At 45.2% G+C, this 14,338-nt stretch overlaps 2 protein-coding genes across 3 annotated transcripts; both read left to right on the top strand.

Moving 5' to 3' along the window:
• Positions 1 to 35: 35 nt before the first annotated feature.
• On the top strand, positions 36 to 2,994 carry btf3l4 (basic transcription factor 3-like 4). 2 transcript variants are annotated; one of them, XM_062556299.1, is made up of 6 exons: positions 36 to 128; positions 724 to 785; positions 1,233 to 1,346; positions 1,707 to 1,908; positions 2,107 to 2,166; positions 2,408 to 2,994. In XM_062556299.1, exons 2-6 carry the CDS (start codon positions 732 to 734, stop codon positions 2,452 to 2,454), a joined length of 477 nt encoding a protein of 158 aa, XP_062412283.1. In that variant the 5' UTR covers positions 36 to 128; positions 724 to 731; the 3' UTR covers positions 2,455 to 2,994. The 2 variants fall into 2 exon arrangements, with proteins under 2 accessions (XP_062412283.1, XP_062412284.1); XM_062556300.1 differs by lacking the exon at positions 36 to 128 and adding an exon at positions 202 to 289.
• Positions 2,995 to 3,178: 184 nt separating this feature from the next.
• On the top strand, positions 3,179 to 14,315 carry zfyve9b (zinc finger, FYVE domain containing 9b). The gene is made up of 16 exons (XM_062556998.1): positions 3,179 to 3,434; positions 4,767 to 5,637; positions 6,184 to 6,283; positions 6,530 to 6,684; positions 6,898 to 7,021; positions 7,269 to 7,391; positions 8,011 to 8,166; positions 8,539 to 8,763; positions 9,412 to 9,494; positions 9,616 to 9,720; positions 10,127 to 10,277; positions 10,619 to 10,699; positions 10,936 to 11,098; positions 11,262 to 11,367; positions 12,082 to 12,258; positions 12,686 to 14,315. The coding sequence occupies exons 2-16, from the start codon at positions 5,041 to 5,043 to the stop codon at positions 12,845 to 12,847; spliced, it is 2,508 nt and encodes an 835-aa protein (XP_062412982.1). The 5' UTR covers positions 3,179 to 3,434; positions 4,767 to 5,040; the 3' UTR covers positions 12,848 to 14,315.
• Positions 14,316 to 14,338: the final 23 nt, after the last annotated feature.

The raw sequence follows: 14,338 nt of genomic DNA, 5'->3' as shown, positions 1-14,338 counted from the left end.
TATGCCATGCACAAATGCCCGCATCTCGGCGTCTAAAAAAAGCAAAGTCACGTGATGACTAACGTCAACATTTCCTCATATCCGCCATCTTCCTCCGCCGCATGCTTTCTCGACTGACTGTGATACAGGTCTGTGAAAACAAAATGCTGTTGATGCGCTGACATGTTATGTTCGAAGTAATATACTGACAACAGGCATTTATTTAGTCATTTCTGGTTTCCTCGCGGCAGTGTCTAACATATTTGACCAGTTAATCGAGTGATATCACTGGATGTGTGTGTATTAGCAGGTATGGGTACTTCACTAGCTAGCAACGCAACTATCTAGCAAGGGATCCCTACAGCTGGTAATGTTAAGCAGTGCTGGGAGGTTAGCTAACATAATTTTGGCACTTGTGAGCTGACGTTTTGTCTGATTGATGCTGTATTTTGGCCAGCTGCTCAATTCGTGGCTTGGTTACTTAAATATTCAGTACCCATCATTCTTAAAATATTTATTGCAACGTTTTCGGAATCGGATAGACGTCTTAAGTTAAATATCCTGATGTACTAGCGATCTTTTGCTAACTTGTTAACATTAGAAATTGTCTGATGTAATGGTAACGTTAGCTTGCTAGCTCAGCGAAGTTCCGAGCTAACGTGTGTGCTGGATAATCCTCTGCTTACCTGCTTGTCAGCTGATTTTATTGTGGACAACCCCTGTTAACTGGACTCTTCATTGCAGATATAATCATGAATCAAGAAAAATTAGCCAAACTTCAAGCTCAAGTCCGGATAGGAGGCAAGGTGAGGCAACGTTACTCGAGCTCTAGTGTTTATTAGCTGTCGAGTGATGGCTTTTATTTTTTTATACATGCTGAATTATTCAGCCCAACAGTCTAATTTAACATGTTTATCACATTGTACTTAAATGCTAATACAATAAGAATCCTTAAACATGCAAACCAATGGTGATGAGTTAAGATACAGCAGACGGTCGTTTGATTACTATGGCTAAACTAGCGAGCTAGCATAAATCTTAAAAAAAAAAAGGGATCTGGCATTGTTCGAGCAGCATATGGTTTCAGACGCTTCCGTGGTTTCTTTTATTATAAATTAATGGACCATATTGAGTTACTTTAACTAAATCAGTAATTGTGTAGTTAGTTTGAAGGCTCGTAATATGTATTTATATGATGATGAATAATGTGAGAATTTTACATTCATTTTGCTTAACAAGTTTATTGTGTTCAGGGCACAGCACGTAGGAAGAAGAAGGTTGTACACAGAACAGCAACTGCTGATGACAAGAAACTGCAGAGTTCTCTCAAGAAACTGGCGGTCAACAACATTGCTGGTATCGAGGAGGTAAGGACTTTTAAGTACCTACATTTAAGTACCAACCTGTTCAGTCCACACAAAGACCTTGGCACCCTAAAAAGTCAAAAACATCTGCGTAATTTACCGCAACTTCCACAAGTGAACTGTGAATATATGATGGGTTTTATATGCTCTAGTATAATGCAAGAAAAGTAAAGACTGGCATTATGAGCGCAAGGATATTTTGTTATATTGATCCATTTTACCACAATATATTTCTCATGTCACAGTTGCAGTCATTCCACATGGGATGAAAAAAAAAAAAGAATTGTATTTATTTGACTCATGGGTTCATAATCAGAGCATTATTCCCTGAGATTCATTACATCCACATCCTTTGCCTTTTAGGTGAACATGATCAAAGACGACGGGACCGTGATTCACTTCAACAACCCCAAAGTGCAGGCGTCTTTGTCGGCCAACACTTTTGCCATTACGGGCCACGCTGAGACCAAGCAGCTCACAGAGATGCTCCCGGGTATCCTAAGTCAGCTGGGAGCAGACAGCCTCACAAGCCTGCGCAAACTGGCCGAACAGTACCCGCGGCAAGGTGTGTTTTTGGAGGGCACGTTGGCACACTAACGCTATAAATGGACTGCTGCATGGGGCAGTTGGAGGACTGGGGGGCATTGCTACAGACACAAGACTGAATTTATTTTTATACACAGATGACAATTATATTTTAGGTTTTGGTCAGTGTGTGTGTTGGGTGAAAGCAGCTCAAACTTGTTCTTGCTCCAATTTGTAGGTCTTGACAACAAAGCACCAAAGGCAGAAGATATTGAGGAAGAAGACGATGACGTACCAGGTAATGACTGAATCCAATTTGGCTGTGGTGTAACAATTGTTTACTTCTATTCTCATAGCAGGAATGGTTTTCTGTGACTTTCTTTATAATTTAGCTGTACATTTGATCAGTTTGTTTATCCTGAGAAAACTCTTCAAAACTCTGCAAAATTATGATTTTTAACAGCTTTGGCACACTAGTACCTAGTTTAATTCTGGGGTGTTTTAGAGGTTTTAAACCTGTTTGTTTTTCTTTCACTCAGATCTCGTGGAAAACTTTGACGAAGCATCGAAAAATGAGGCCAACTGACTCCCTACCCCAACGTTTTGAATGGGACTGCGAATTAAGTCGTTGCTCGTCAATTCAGTGTTTTTAATTTAGATGAACGTGACGTCATTTCAACACTATCCAGCAAACCAGAGACTTTTGTATTGTGAACCAGGAGTCCTGACCCACATTATCCTCTTTAAAAATGGTCTTATGCACTTAAAATAAAGACCAAACTATAGCCGAGGGGGGGCAGGGGGTTGCGCTATTCCTGAAGATCTGGAGTGTGTGGGGTTTAGTGCACCCCTCTTGTCATTTGATAGTAGAAATAGTTTGGTGGAAGAGAAGGCCGTTGCTTATTCAGGCCTTAATTGCTTGGCGACTTGAAGGTTACCCAGAAAGCCATCACGCGCTGCAGTTGTCCGGAATAGGTTGCCCTTCCTTGGCCCATTTAACGGTTCAGTACCTTTTACCACATTGCCAGTCTTGATTGCAGTGGTTATGAAATCTAGTCTTAAAATATTCTTTTTTTTTTTTTTTTTTTTTTGATTTATGAAACAAAATAAAAATGAATTAACCTTTTCTACATGGTGCTGTGGTCATTATAATGTAAAGGGAGGGGGAACTACTTCCAATATATTGAATTGTATACAGTAAAGTGAAGACTTATTCCCAGGGGCTTTGATAAGCGCCGGCCCCTAAGAGGAGAGTAGGGGTGAAAACCCAGTTCAGGTCAGTATATATTACAGATGATCTATGCATTGCAGTTAATTTGGACGCACAGAGTCAGAGGCTGGCGTAGCCTACTTCAACGCCACAGGAGAAGGTGTTTGGTACGATAATGATTCAGAGACGACTGAGAGCACGACTCAGTCCAGCGGATCCTGCGAAATCTGGTGGGAGGGATTGTGATGTGAACGCTTTCCGTCAGGTGTTTTGGTTTGTCGCCACTGCAAATGCACAATTCATTCGTCTGCTGCCCAGAAGCGCCCGGGTGCTGGAAATGTACGAAGGAGAAGCGGGTAAGATGTGCGATTTGTTTCGATCGAGGATTTAAAAATTATGAAAGTCATTGTTGGAGATTATATAGGTTGACTTGCGCTCATGTAGCCATCGTCAATGGAGATTTTAATCGCATGAATCAGCATGCCGTAAATCATGCCGCTCCTATTTCATATAAATCACTGGAAATCAGTAGGCCCTTTCTAATTGGTTCGTGTTGAATTATATGTCTTGAGCCGGACTACAACGATTGAAAATCTTCCAGATGAGAATCGTAGGACTGACAAATTGTCGCATTGCCGTATTCAGTGGTCGATATAGCAATTAATTGCCATCGCAGCAAGAGGGGGGTTCCACACGTGCGCTAGTTATTTACATGCGCGTTACATTGCGTTGCCTTTCCGTGTAATCTTTAACAAAAGCAACGTTGCTATGTACTGTGCATTGCTCGATGAAATTAATAGCATGGCAAGGTAACTAGGGGAGGGGGTTTCGATGAGAGGAAACGAGTCTGCAATGCAGTTCTGTCAGATAATTTAACATAATGTAAGGGGTAGCCTAATTTGATCAGTGGAATTGTCAAAAGTGTAGGATTGACCTGTGTGTGACGACACATTTTGAAAGACAGTGGTGTTTGATACTGTTTATTTGCTCCGATTGATCGAGTAGTTTGACGACCAGTTCTGTCACTATAGCTAAGCTGTTTGAGTGGCGTGAGCGTAGCTTACCTCAGTGTTTTCGTCATCATAAACCTGAAATTGAATTTTGACATAATGAGTCATAGCAGACCATAGGTGTTCATGTTTTCTTTAATTCGTCTTTTAAAGATATAAGTAGGCCTACGGAAATAGTTAAGCATATGTTGAATCAACATTGCAATTAAACATTGTGGCATATGACGGAGCTTTGCACCCTCGGTGTTACTGCAGTGGGATCACAGAGCGCCCAGGCTACAGCAGCTTCAATGATTGGTCTTGTGGGGCTGAGCATCCAGCTTACTGCAGCTGCAGGGAAGAACACTCGCAAACTCAGCAGAAACACCCACACAGACAGTAGTAGTACGAATAGCGTGTGGCATGCATGTTTGACGAGGAGTGAGTGCTTGCAACGCCTGGCAGGGTTGGCTGTGAGATGAGTGGGCAAAAAGAGTGAAGGGCTATGCCTTACTGGGGCGGAGATGAGAGATGCTGGAGGAAGATGAAGGGAATGAAACAAAGTCCACCAGGTATGCAGAATAATAAAAGATCTCATTGTGGATGATCCTCTCTCTTGCTCTCTCTCTCTCTCTCTCTCTCTCTCTCTCTCTCTCTCTCTCTCTCTCTCTCTCTCTCTCTCTCTTTCTCTCTCAACAGATTCCAGTGAATTTGATTGTGGAAAGTGATTTACAACTTCGAACATTTCCCTCAAGGAAAAGTGAGTTTATTTATTCCACTTATGCACTGCATCAACATGGATCCCACTGATACGAGACTTATAAATAGGAAAACCTTTAGCTTGTACCTTCAACTGAAAACCATCCAAAAAGTACAATGATCTGCTCGAAGCACCCCGGCCACTTTAGCATCGCAAGCAATGGTGAATAACGACCAGTTTGGGAAGAGGATGTGACTTGGCCAGCCGAGCATTATGAGACAAGCGGTGAGCACGCTGTCGATGTGGGGAGAGAGGCACTTCGGCTACACCACCCTGAGGGACTCCACAGAGACGCTGGGCGACGAGAGGTGGCCCCAGATCCCCCGTCTGAAGGAGGACTCCGTCATCGAGGAGAAGGAGGTGGAGGAGGACAGTGGCATCGAGCAGACGCCCACCTCCGAGGAGCAGGACGCCATCGTGGGGTTTGCTTCCGTGTCGCCTGTGGAGGCGTCAAACGGCGGAGGGGACCAAGACCAGGACCTCCGGCGGCGTCTGGAGGCGCAGCAGCCCAAAGTCTGCAAGCTTCCGTTTGTTGCCAAGTCTGAGAAGGAGCCCGGTGGAGATGGAAGGGGTGGTGGAGGAGGAGGAGGTGGAGGAGGTGGAGGAGGAGCAGCGAACTGTCTGGCTACTCCCAGCCCTGACAACGACCACCCGGCCGGGAGCCTCGGCGAGGCCACCACGCCGCCCCCCGGCGCTCTCGGAGAGGTGGCCCCGGTGTGGGTCCCCGACGCGCAGGCCCCGGCCTGCATGAAGTGCGGCGCCAAGTTCACTTTCACCAAGCGGAGGCACCACTGCAGGGCCTGTGGAAAGGTCAGTGCGAGAGAGAAGCTGCCGCGAGATAACAAGCCCCACTTTGCCCAGTCAATTACACAGAACAATGGAGTCTAATGACTCTTGGGGCTAGCTGCTGCTTTTGTATAATAAAATCCTGTGGATTAGCATACCTACTTGTGTGTGTGTGTGTGTGTGTGTGTGTGTGCGCGTGTGTGTGTTTGTGTGTGTTTTTCAGAGTGTGTGTGTGCACACGTGTTATCATGTGTGTGTGTGTGTGTGTGTGTGTGTGTGTGTGTGTGTGTGTGTGTGTGTGTGTGTGTGTGTGTGTGTGTGTGTATACACACATGTTTTCATGTGTGCATGTGGTAGTGATGTGTGTGTGTGTGGATGGGTGCGTGCAGACCTGTCTGTTTGTGAGAGAGAGAGTAAGTGTATGTGTGCGTGGTGGTGTGTGTTTGAGACAGAGAGTAAATGTGTGTGCGTATGTGTGTGCGGTTGTGTTTGTGAGAGACTAAGTGTGTGTGTGCGGTTGTGTATTCCGTGTCTGTCCCCTCTGACGGTGCTTCTGTCTGTGGCATGCAGGTGTTCTGTGTAGTGTGCTGCGATCAGAGGTGCAGATTAACACACCTGGATGGGAAGGAGGGGCGTGTCTGTGTCAGCTGTCACTTCACTCTCATGAACCGTGGGTATTACCGGGCAGAGGAGGAGGAGGAAGAGGTGGAGGTGGTGGAGGTGGTGGAGGAGGAGGAGGAGGTGGAGGAGTTGTCACCCGTTTCAAACGCACACAGAAAAAAAATGTAGCTTGCAGTTTCTTACAGAGTTAAATGGCCTCTTTTGTGGGTTTTAATTTCATAAAAACAGTGTCGCCTCATCTGCGCCCATTCATCTATGTGTCTGTCCGTCTCCTCTGTGTCCCGCCCTCGTACAGGGTCGGCTCCCAAAGACCAGCGGAGGGTGTGGTTTGCAGATAGTCTCTTGCCTGATGCAGACGCCAGGGATACGGCCGGAACGCCGGATCACAGACCCCCCAACTCCTCCCAGCCAAGCAGACCCTCAGTGCTGGGGACCGGAGGAGAAGCTGTGGTAAACCATCTTTTTATTGTGTGTCTAATGTCCCATAGCTGATCCTGATCCTATGGTGTGCTCATATGCCAAAGTACACACCTTTCCTCGCTCGGTGTATTGTATAAAACAACAGATGAGCAAGGAGCAAGTTATAAATGAATTACATTCAAATCACATTCAAAACAGAGCACTCACCACCAGCCATTTTGTTTTTTTTCTTCCGTGTAACAGGAGGTGGATGCGCCCTCTGGCTGGGGTATGGGGGCTCTGGTGGGAAGCCCCATTGGTAGTTCCTCTAACCTGATTCCATCTGAAGGCCTTCCTCCTATTCTTACCTCGACTGGAGTCAAGGGAGGTATGACTACGTCACAGGCCAGGCCAGGCAGGCAGGCTAGACAAGCCCAGGGGGTCCCTTCTGGAATTCACTGAACCTAAGTTCTATAAATCACTTTCGACTTTCTCTTAAGGTCTTGTGTTGTTCTCAGGGTGTTGCAGAGGGAAGCCAAGTCGAGCTAAGCTGATGCCACAGCTGTGTTTACCTTTTCTTAGCTCACTGTAGTCTCCAGCTGGTCCTAAGCCTCTTGTGGTCTTCCCCGCTCCAGACTACACGGTGGAGGAGAGGCCCTCCGAGACGTCCCTCATGGTGGAGCTGGAAGGGGGCAGAGCAGAGCCGCTCGTCTTCGTCCTCAACGCCAACCTGCTGGCCATGGTCAAGCTCATTAACTGTGCGTCCACAGATGCATGATTATATCTCACTTGCTTATTAGCCTATTATACTGTCAACTAAAGCCTACCTTACACTGACAAGATTTGGGATAGATTCTTCAAAGATTGTAGTCTTTTAACTAATGCCCCTCATTCAAGCTTGACTCAGAAGACTACAATCTTTCAAGAATCTTTCCCAAATCTTGTCAGTGAGTGAAAGGTAGGCTTAAGATGTATGATATGGTGGGAAACTATGCAGAATATGCAGAAAAGATGCTTCAAATGACAATTTGTACTATTTGAGACTCTGTACTATAATCAACATGCACTTAGTTTACTAAGCGTTTCTGATGTGTTATGGTTTGTATATTATAGTATTTAGTTCTTTTCATTTAAAAGCTATTTTGAATTGAATTGGCATAATTGTTTAATATTGCTGGTATTACCAACTTTAAAATGCTATTGTTCGCTTTGGACAAAAGCGTCTGCTAAATACAACCATTAACCATGATGTTTTTGTCGGCTAAACCACATCCAATATGTTTGCTGGCCCATATACTATCGGCTTATTTACATTGTGAAGTCTTAAGACGGCGGTTTCAGACTGTAAAGTAGTGAGCCAGGCTTTGCTGTGTGCAGATGTGAACAGGAGGTGCTGGTGCGTCATGACGAAGGGGATGCACGCTGTGGGCCAGGCAGAGGTGGTGGTGCTGCTGCAGTGCCTCCCTGATGAGAAGACCTTCCCCCGGGACATTTTCAGCCACTTCATCCAGCTTTATCGAGACGCCCTCACAGGTAAACACCGAGTGGATAAGGCTCTTGTTATGAAGATTGCCTCTGGAATTGATCTAACTGTGTCTTGTGACTTGGCTAATAATTGCTTTACATGCATTTCCATACGGTTACATAGATTTTGCATTATGCTTTACTTGTGGCTGCATTGTTGGGTTCAGTTCTTTTGGTATGTTTCATACTCTGGTCTCTGAGAAACGTGTCTGCCAAAAACTTAAACCTTTAACTTACCTCTAAATGTTAGATTTTCATATTGTTGATATCTTTTTATTGTTTGCAACTGTAGTGTTCTTTTCACCACACTCTTGATCATGGAAGAATGGCTCTTCATCAACTCTCCTCCTCCTCCTCCTCCTCTATTTCCTCTGTGTCCAGGGAAAGTCTTGAATCACCTGAGCCACTCCACAGCTAGCAGAGGCCTGCTGGGCAGCAAAGAGCACGCTGGCTTCCTGTACATCCGGCCCACCTTCCAGTCCCTGGACGGCCTCCCGCTGCCCAGCCAGCCCTTCCTCTTCGGGCTCCTGATCCTGCGGGCGGAGACCCCCTGGGCCCGCGCCTTCCCCCTGCGCCTCATGCTCCGCCTGGGGGCCGAGTACCGCTGTGAGTGTCTCCCGCCGCGGCGCTGGTAGAGACCGATGATTAAAACAACACCAACATCATTAAGAGGAAGATAGCGGAGCGGCACAGAAGTTTATGAGACTTAATGTTTTTTAATGCAATGGTGCACAGCAAACTGTAAGACATTAAGTCTCATACTGTAAACTTCTGTGCTGCTCCGCTATATCTTCCTCTTTTTGATCAACCCTGCCGTGAATGCACCAGTTGTTTGCAGAAGCGCATACGTTCTACTCCTTTTTTGAGCAAACACCAACATCATGGTTTGGAGTCCTACGGAGCGAGTGCGCACAGGCTACTACAGTAATGACAGTATGCATCTGTACCGTAAGCTGCTTTGGATAAGATGGATGTAATGTGAGTCCATGAGTTAGGCGCTCACTGAGAGCCTGAGTCATCACTTGAATTGTGTTGTCAGATAACCCTCAAGTGTTGTCACAAACCATTATAAACCAATCAACTGCAGCTACAATGAGTCATGCCATCATTTTTCCTGTTCCATTCCAACTTCACAGTAATGTTTTGTACAATTGAAATAACACAATGAATTCTTTCCTCAGAGATAGAGATACAAAAAAAGAGTAGAATAATATCTGTGTCCTGATCTCATTTTTGTTTGTGTCCTGTCTGTAGTTTACCCTTGTCCCCTGTTCAGTGTCCGCTTCCGGAAGGCTCTGTTTGGAGAGACCAGCCACACTATCATGAGATTGCTTGTGGTGAGACACACTGATCTTCACTGACTTTGAGCCGTGATTAGATGTGTGTTTTTCAAAAGTGCATTGGTAAATCGGACGTCTCCGTATCTTATCTTGTGTCCATGTCTTTGTCATCGTCAAGGACTTCCGTTTCTACCGCTACACGTTGCCAGTGGTGACAGGATTGATGGTGGACATGGAGGCCCGTAGCACCTGCATAAAAATACCCAAAGCCCGTCACAGTGAGGTAACTAGTAGCTCTCGCAGTTCTCTGGATGAACCCTTACAATCTGTTCCGAGAGGATTTCCAATTGAACTGTTGAAAACCAAAGCAGATGCTTTGAAATGAAAATGAATCGGACTTCAGCGTATTGCCCTACATCTTTTTGATTATTATTTTGTTTGTCCCCAGTTAGCATTAGCTCAATATTGATATCTGTGCCATCGGAAATGCCTTGGGAATACGCACATGTTTGTTTGTGCAGTTGAAAGGGTCTATTGTCAGACCAGAGTGAGATGTACTGTATGTCTCATGCTGTATTGGAAGAACACACTTTAAATTGTTTATTGTGCTTCATGTAAAAAGCTTGAAATGAAAGGCTTAGGATAATCTATGAATTTATAATACATTTTTCTCTTTTTTTCCCCCGCAGTTGTTAAAGGCCCTGAACAAGTCCAATGAGCATGTGTTGGCCATGGGCGCGTGCTTTAATGAGAATGCGGACTCACACCTGATCTGTGTACAGAGTGAGAATGGACAGTACCAGACCCAAGCCATTAGCATCCATAACAAGCCCCGGAGAGGTAAAGTCCCATGCACTTCGTCTGACAATGAGAATGAACTGTGCTGAACAAATCCCTTGATCTATCTATCACAAATGGATACATAGACTTAAATAATGAATAGATATATTAAAGAATGAATGAAGAACATAACGCATTTACATTATATTTTTGCTTTTATATTTACATGCGTATCTTCTATGTTATAAATCTTTTAATGTAGCAAGAGGGCGAATGTTTTCATGATTTCAATGACAAGCTGTTGCCACAAGAGGGTAGTATGTGCTTGTAAGCATAATCTATTCTAGAGACAGTTTGTGTTAGGAGCTGTTGTAAACTGTGTGTTTTGTTACTTCTTTCAGTTACCGGTGCCTGCTTTTTTGTGTTTAGTGGAGCACTTAAAATATCCTCTGGATACCTCGCCAAATCAAGCATTGTGGAAGGTAACATTACAATCTGAATCTTTGCTACTGTTTTGCACCTGATGAAGCAGAACTTAAAATTAAACGTGAATTAAATGCCTTTGAGACTGTTACACTGTTTTTATCTACTAATATATGACTATGCATTAACATATAATATGTCCTATATATTGTGGCTTCAGGATAGAACTTTTTATAACAGTTTTATAATATAAACCTATATAACCTCCTGTTTTGACTTGATGTGCTCCCGACAGATGGCCTGATGGTCCAAATCACCATGGAGAGCATGGTGGAGTTGCGGCGCTCCTTGCGTGAGATGAAGGACTTCACCATCAGCTGTGGCAAGCTTGACCAGTCCGACAACCAGGAGTGTGTGTACATCCAGTGGCTGGACCAAGAGCCACGCTTCAACAAAGGGTGATCTCACACTATTCACATGCTCTTCATAACACTGTGGCCTGAATGTGACCCTACACACACACACACACACACACACACACACACACACACACACACACACACACAGACTGCTTTTCCTAATTCTCTGAATTGGGGCTGTCCCTCCTTCCCTGTGCGGCAGAATCTCCAGTCCCATTGACGGTAAATCCATGGAGTCCATCACCAGCATCAAGATGTTCCAGCGCTCAGAGTACAGGGCCAACGGAAAAGTCATCCGCTGGACAGAGGTGAGCAAACTCACAAACCTTACTATTAAATTAATAAATTATTCATTTAAATGGAACAAAAATCAAGTCATTCTTCATTACTGGTATGTGAATTGAAAAATGATAATAATGACAACACTCTTTCCCTAAGTGGAAAATAATGGAATAACACCATAAGAATGGAATACCGTTACTCCGCTATGCTGGCAAAACACTCTGGCTGTTCAGTGTTATTGTTTGTCGTAGCTGGTGATGTTATCAGCTGTTGACCTTCCCCCATTCTGCATGTCAAAAGAACAAACAATGGTAGGCTGAAGGCAGAACATCTGTCATTGCAGGGCTATTAAAACCCATTAGCATGTTTGTGCCCTTCCCTTCATGTACGAGTGGAGGTGTGACCTTGGCACTCACTGGGGTCATGTTACAGTAGTGTACAATGCCACGCTCTGCTCGTGCCAGTGCCTTCATGCCCGTATGCACTTTAGGGAACTCTGTGCCAACCACTTGTTTTTCCGTAAGCATAAGCTTTGAGATGACCTTTTCCGACTTGGACCCGGTTGGTCATTTCTGGGCTAAACTAGAAGTGCTGTGTGCTGTGCTGCAGGTCATTTCTGGGCTCAACTAGAAGTGCTGTGTGTTGTGCTGCAGGTGTTCCGGGCTAATCTAGAAGTGCTGTGTGCTGTGCTGCAGGTCATTTCTGGGCTCATCTAGAATGTTCTGTGTGTTGTGCTACAGGTGTTCTTTCTGCAGAGGGACAAGCAGGCCAACGGGCCAGCCAACCCCACCAGCTACAGCCGCCTGACGGAGAGGCTGGCGCGAGCCTTCTGCCTGGCCCTGTGCCCTTATCTCAAGCTGCTGAAGGAGGACGGCATGGCCAAGCTCGGCCTGCGGGTCACACTGGACACCCAGCGTGTAAGAACCCCCGTGGTTTGGACCGCGGGTCGACTTGGTCACCCTACTGGTTACAGTTGATAGTGAGATAACAAGCTGACCTTCATCTAGGAGGTTGCTCCACTGCTCCACGTGTGTAGATGGTTGTAGTAACAACAGCAGTTGCTGGGTCTTCTGCATTTACAATACCTGTATATCTTTACAGGATACAGGCATAGATGTTTTATCAAAAAAATAATCTCCTCTATAAGACAAAACATAAACGTATAAAGAACATAAATGCTATTGACTCATTTTACTGCACAATGACAGTCGTCACATGATACAATAATCCAGACTGATATGAAACAATAAGAGGAATATAGGAATACAGAAGTAAGAAGTTAGAGAGTGGTATAAAGACTGACTGATGGTGATGGTGATCTAACAGGACTTGTTTGCCCCTCAGACGGACTACGTGGCGGGCAGCAACGGGCAGCCCCTGCCCACTCAGTACATGAAGATCCTGGACAGCGCCCTGACGCCAGTGATCCAGGCGGGCACCGTGCAGCAGGGCGAGGGGCCCCTGCAGATGGAGTTCATCTTCTACATCCAGGAGAACATCTCCTAGAGCTGGAGGTCACCCCCGCCCAACCCCCCTCACACCCAGGACTCCCATCTCCTACATGCAGGAGACACCCAGAGTCTCCCAGAGATGGAGGTCATCTTCTGCATCTAGGAGAAAAAAACATCTCGTAGAGATGGATTTTCCCCAGTCTGCCCCCCCTCCCCTCAACCCCTCCTGCCTGCCTCTTTACTTTATGATTATACCTGCATCCCCCTACTCCCATAGAAGTCATATTAGTGCCAACTGCCCCATCGACGGCAATCACCCTGCCCCAGCTGGCAGAGAACATCGCAAGCATGGTGCCATTTTTCCTGCTCCTGACAAATCATTCCCATGAAGTTAGATGCCGCATGACCGGTGGCCACCTTGATTTTTCTTTGGAAATACAATGCCAGTATTTTTAATAGAACCTCCAGCTGCAGTACTCAGCCTTTAAATAAATCATGGATTCTTGGTTGGGGGCGAATGGGGGCACGTCCATTCACTTTCTCCAAGTTGAAAAAAAAAAGAGACGATGAGCGTTGAAATAGGTATTTATTTCTTTTGAGAGGTACACGTAGAGAAAACAGCTTCAATGTAACACCAAGGTCCTTTTAAAAAAAAATGGACTTCCGATGCAATACAGTCTGTGTCTGTCTCTGATCCATGTATTGTAACATCTCATGCTGAAGTACCACTTTCTCAACTGTGAAAATCTGAGGATAAAAATGCACACTTAGGCCATGGATGGAAAAAGAATGACAAAATAAATGGCCATGAATAACAGGCAGCAGTTGTGCATGTTAGTTGTGAGCAACTGAAGTTTTATATGGATGCATAATGCTCATCCCACGCACGTATGTATCAAGTAGAGCCTGAAACGGGAACGGGTATGACTTGACTTGCAAACCCTTGCTTGCATGGTAGGGCAAAAAAACATCAGCTGTCAAACAATCAGCCAAACATTCAAGCATGGCTTGAACGACCATTGTCTCAAACACAACTGTAGATCGTAAAAAAAAAAAAGCTGTAAAGAAAATAAGTGCGACTCACAAGTTGGTTTTGTTGCCGACCTTACGCAACCCTGTCACTGGTGGTTGTCACCCACACGCACGCTCTCTGGCGTGGGGCGCAGGACGCGGAGCGGGTATACAGGATGCTTGTTCTCTGGCTCCTCTCTCGCTAGCCGAGCCTGTCTCTCAGACAAAGGCAGAATGGGGCCCTTGTTTTGCCTTCGACATGCTCAACATTTTTCGAATAGCAAAGACCAACACTGCACAATATGCATACCCACGGCCATGCTTAAACAAATTCTGAAAGTGAAAGCTTTCTTGTATAGTTTTGCAACGGAGGGTATTTTATGCAGTCTGTCGCAAGTCCTATGGTTACAGTACAAGCCACTCATGAGAGGACTTGTGGTATGTGCTGTGATAAGTCTTCACTCAGTGCCATTCACCTTAATGTCATTCACCTCAGAGACTTCAAGGCTGTTAAGTTTCCATAAAGTCTTTACTC

Source organism: Sardina pilchardus, chromosome 15 (assembly GCF_963854185.1).
Source record: "Sardina pilchardus chromosome 15, fSarPil1.1, whole genome shotgun sequence".
NCBI lineage: Eukaryota > Metazoa > Chordata > Actinopteri > Clupeiformes > Clupeidae > Sardina > Sardina pilchardus.
This window is presented reverse-complemented; position numbering and strand designations above follow the sequence as displayed.